This window comes from Rhagoletis zephyria, unplaced genomic scaffold (genome assembly GCF_001687245.7).
Source record: "Rhagoletis zephyria isolate East Lansing unplaced genomic scaffold, Rhagoletis_zephyria_1.1 Rzeph_scaffold_12200, whole genome shotgun sequence".
In the NCBI taxonomy this organism is placed as follows: Eukaryota; Metazoa; Arthropoda; class Insecta; order Diptera; family Tephritidae; genus Rhagoletis; species Rhagoletis zephyria.
Genome location: NW_016169274.1, coordinates 12950 through 17723, shown reverse-complemented (window position 1 = coordinate 17723; position 4774 = coordinate 12950). Strand labels below are relative to the sequence as shown.

Genomic DNA, 4774 nt, shown 5'->3' with positions numbered 1-4774 from the left:
AGACATGACCACATTTTCGTCATCATTATTCATGATCATTTCTTCCACGTTTGCAACATTTTGCTGGTCATAAGGATATGTTTGCTGTTGACTTTGAGTGCCATAACCATATTGATGTCCTTGATGTTTTCGACCGCCGCAAAGGTAAGAAGAACCGTATTTCTGGTCTTTGTTGCCATATTGAGCTCCTTGATTGATTGAATAAGATGAACCATATTTCTGATCGTTGTAACCATACTGGGCTCCCTGCTTTTGATAACGACCGTAAGGGTATTCCTGATTGCTATAACCATATTGATTTTCCTGTTTTCGTTCATGGCCGTAGGGGTAAGATGATCCATATTTTTGTTCATAGTAATCGTATTCAGCGTCTTGGTTTTGTTGCCGGCCATATAATGATGAGCCGTATTCCCGATCATTGTTGCCATATTGATTTTGTTGGCGATAGAACGGGTATACGTTATATGAGTATCCACTGTTAGCGGCGTTCACACGATGTCTACGACCGACACCGAGTAGACGTTCGCTGGATGCATCAACCTTGGGTAATTCATTGGTGTTTACTACGCTCTGCTTTGGCGAACCTGTTATGTTCCGAATATAAGTAATAAAATTTTGTATTTGCGCATTATTTTAGTTATAAATTATTTATTACCTTCTTGCCTCTCCAAATATTGGCTATATGATTCCTCATCATATATGCTCTGTTGGTCGCGGCGAACCCGAGAAGCTTCTTCATTGGCATTGCTATAACGGCCGGTTTGTCGATCCTCCTGTTGATAATACTGTCCTTTACGGTGGTACGGTTCTTGCTTGTAGTGCGATTCTTGCTGATAGTACGGTCCTTGCTGATAATACGATTCTTGCTTGTAATACGGTCCCTGTTTGTTGTACACTCCTTGCTGATGGTACGATCCCTGCTTATAGTACTGACCTTGCTGGTAGTATGGTCCCTTATTGTAGTACGGTCCCTGCTGATGGTACTGTCCTTTCTGGTAGTAAGGTCCTTGCTTATAGTACTGTCCTTGTTGGTGGTACTGTTGATATTTGCCTATATCACCGATTTGTTGGCCTCCTTCAATTGCTTCGGTAACTGTTTGTGTCAACTGATCGATAATAACATTTTTCAGGGCAACATTAAGGTCAATGTCATTCGTTAAGTCAGTGGCGAGTCCATTTTGTTCACCTACAGGCAATGCAATTTCTACCGGTATTTCATTCCTATCGCCAAAATAGTCAGGGTGACTTTCCCTATAGTTTACACGTTGATTCGAAGACGCAATGACAATATCTTGAGGGTCATATGCGACTTGAATACGTCTTTGTTGCAATGGATTGAACAAACCGTATTTACCACCTTCGAGTAACGAACTTATTTTACCTAGACCAAAGTAATCGAATAAACTAGCTTTTGCATTTGTACGAGTGGCTTGATAAATCAAATTTCTGTAGTCAACATTTTGTGCCGAATTGAGTACATAGTTGTCGTAGTACAGCTGTGGCAAAATCTCGTTCATTGGAGGCATCACAAGATCCTGTGTATCTGGGCGATCACGTATCGCTAGAGACAAGGCGTCCACAAAAATGACGGCGTTGAAATAGAGACGCGCATAAACAACATTTTTTTGGAATACATAGAAATCTCGGGCAAGCACAAAGAAACGTTGAAGTCCTACCAACTGACGGATATTTGAAATGTCGGCTGGGCTGTAGATGTCGTTGCGACCTAAAATTTCCTGATTGCCAGCCTGATTCAAAAACTCCTGCAAAATTTCGTCGTTTGGCTGTACAAAAGAGCTATCTATAGTAATATTTTTATTCTTACGACGCCGAATTGTTAGATACTTACCAACACATACATACTAGGGTCGGTTACGAGCTCCTGACCAAGTTGAATGAGCTGTGTGTTCACCAAGGGCTTCTGAACCTGAAGCAGGACATCGAGTAGGAATTGTTGACGTTCACTCGCACTCCGAGGTGTGTAGCCTTCATCTGAAGATTTAAAGAAGTTATTTATTATCACTTTCACAATGACTCGGTCGTGGTTTCTTACAAAGTGACTTAGCCTGTTGTCCTTGACGTACTCACGTGAGGTGCGCGATACCCACAACCATGGAGAAGGTAGCAAGCGAAATCGCAGCGTCGACCGAAAAAATAAAAATTATCACTACACAGAGCAGTACCGCGAATTGGAAGGTTTGCGCAGTGAAATTGTACGCAATATTGCCGTTACACAACAGCTGAGCTACTCCCGACGCGGTGAAATATTGCTTCAGACCATACAGGAGTTGGCTGCCAGGTTGAACATGCAGAAAATCGTTGAGAATATTGAAGGTGCTGGTTACCAGCAACAGCAATATCTACAGGTGCAGCAGGAAATCGACCAAATTACGCAGCAATTACGAAAGCTCATTGATCAAGTGCGTCAAGAGGCGAACATAAGCGAGACAAGTGAAGAAACTCTCTACATCGTGGCCAGTATTATTAATGGTAAAATAATTCTCGAACAGCAGCAACTTTCGATTGAAGCTCAACGCATCTTGCAAGATTTGCAGCAAGAAATAAAGCGCATTGCCGAAGTTGAAGTTGGTCAAGTAGATGAGGTGATTCCGCTCGCCCTGCTGGCCGGTAAATTACACAGTCCCGTTACTCAACAGACGATTCTCTCGCTTGCACAGCTTATCGATGAATACCGTCAGCAATTGCAACCATACACCCAGAACCAACTGAGGGGTGACGGCGACATTGTTGTGCAAAAAGTTCTGATCGATCCTTTGGTCACCTACACTGAGTTTGCCGATGCGGACCTTGCCAATCTAATCGATCAACAAATTTTGCAATCAAACACCAACAATCGGGAGCGTCTTAGCATGAAGGTCGTGGCACGTCAGCAGCGTTTGAATTACGAACCCTTCACCATTTCAATCGACATCCAATCACAACGTCCCCAAGAAGTCGATATTCGCATTTTGCTTGGCCCACAAATCGATTACAATGGCCGTCGTGTATCTTTGGCTGAACACCGCCAGAACTTCATTGTAATTGATGCTTTTGTACAAAAATTGCAGGGCGGAGATAACCAAATCCGGCGCTCCTCACAAGAATTTAACGGATACAGCAACGACGTTTCAACCATGAGTCAGATTTACCATCATGTAATGACAGGACATAAACAACAATATGGCAAGCAACAATATGGCACCATCCGTCAGCTGCCCGAACATCTTCTGTTACCCCGTGGAACTACTGTTAAGGGAGGCTTGCCCGTGCAGATAATGGTTGTAGTGACTCCACTGAGTCAACAAGATGACTTCTTGCAGGGAGAGAGTGTAAACACGAAGCAAATCAGTGGTTTTGGAATCGCGGGCGTCGATTTAGATCAATTACCTTTGGGCTACCCATTAGACAGACAAATTATCGGCGGTCAGAGCTTAAATGTTCCGAACATTCTGACAACTGAAACTGTGATTCACTACGACAGCCGAATTCGCGATTGAAATTGACCCACTCAGCTGGAAACTGCAAGATAAAAACAATTTTTTTTACCGACAAACTAAAACACTTTGAAATTTAAAATGAAATATTTTTAATATTAAAATTATATGCAATTGTTAAAATTGGTTTCTCACAGTACATAAATAAACAATATTTTGATTTCCAAAACGAATATAAAGTGTTATAAATAATGTTGGAAACATGATAAAAACAATACAAGGTAAAATCATTCTCTCGATTCGTCTGCCATGATTTTTTCTGACGTTTGCAAGCATTTTAAAATCATATAAAATTTGAAAATAAAAAAACTAAATTGTTCACAATTGTTGTTGTTTGAGATTTAAAATGAGAATGTGTGTGTGAGTAAAAGTTTTGAATTTTAAAATTATATGCTGGAAAACGTCAGACTACTTCTCAACGGTTTTACCTTGTAATGTTTTTTAATGACCAGTGTTGCCGTTTTAGCCCTTTGGTGGCTAGATTTAGCTACCTTTAGATAAGTTTACGGCCCTTAGGGCCAGTTTTTCAGTGCCAGTTTAAACTCAGATTAAGTAATCTGGTAAATTGAACAGCTGGCTTCCGCTTGATTGGCTGATCTTAGTTTAAACCAGAAAGGTGGGGCGTTTAAACTTAGTTTGAACCACAGCCGTGCACTGAAAAACTGGCCCCTAAAAAAAAAAGATTTAATCTGAGAACAACGGTTTAAATATGTTCGAAAATTAACAATGAAAAATTTATCGAGAAAATAAAAATCCAAAATAGCTGTTAACTCGGATCGGCATAATAGAAATTGATTTTAACAATTAAATCAACATAACCGCTACGGTCCCTGCTTTTTTAAATATTTTGTCCCATCTTCGGCATTTACAGTTGGTTCTTTAAGATATGAAATATTGATGGTTTTGTCTCCAGGAGCCGTTCTAATACTTATCACCCAGATCTCAGCTCTTATCACCCTAGCATACTGCCGCAATCTCGCTCACCAAAAATCATTAAACGTTTGCTAAGGAGGTATTTATTATTCTACTGGATCTATTATTCTAGTGGACCTATTAAAAAAAAATCCATATATTCATAGGTGTCATCGAAAAAGGTGAAAAGGCAACGCCTAAATTAGGCCAAAAAAAATTAGTTTTCTCGAAATTGCCTTTTTTCTGCAAGGCGGTACGGTCTATGCACATTTAACTACATTAGTATGTATGTGGTCTTTATTTTTTGAGATTTAATATTTGCATGATTTACTCGAAAAAATTAAAATAAAGAAAGATCAGATTTTAAC

General features: G+C 40.1%; 2 protein-coding genes across 2 annotated transcripts; one reads left to right on the top strand and one right to left on the bottom strand.

Moving 5' to 3' along the window:
• Nucleotides 1–5: 5 nt before the first annotated feature.
• Nucleotides 6–2099, bottom strand: LOC108377504 (fat-body protein 1-like; the record flags this gene model as incomplete). Its single annotated transcript, XM_017633771.1, has 4 exons — nt 2054–2099; nt 1850–1992; nt 656–1784; nt 6–584 (listed from the first exon to the last, which is right to left on the bottom strand). Coding segments are annotated over exons 2-4 (1720 nt in total), but the record flags the coding sequence as incomplete, so codon positions are not given.
• On the top strand, nt 2064–3667 carry LOC108377502 (fat-body protein 1-like). Its single transcript, XM_017633770.1, has one exon. It carries the CDS (start codon nt 2307–2309, stop codon nt 3495–3497), a length of 1191 nt encoding a protein of 396 aa, XP_017489259.1. The 5' UTR covers nt 2064–2306; the 3' UTR covers nt 3498–3667.
• Nucleotides 3668–4774: the final 1107 nt, after the last annotated feature.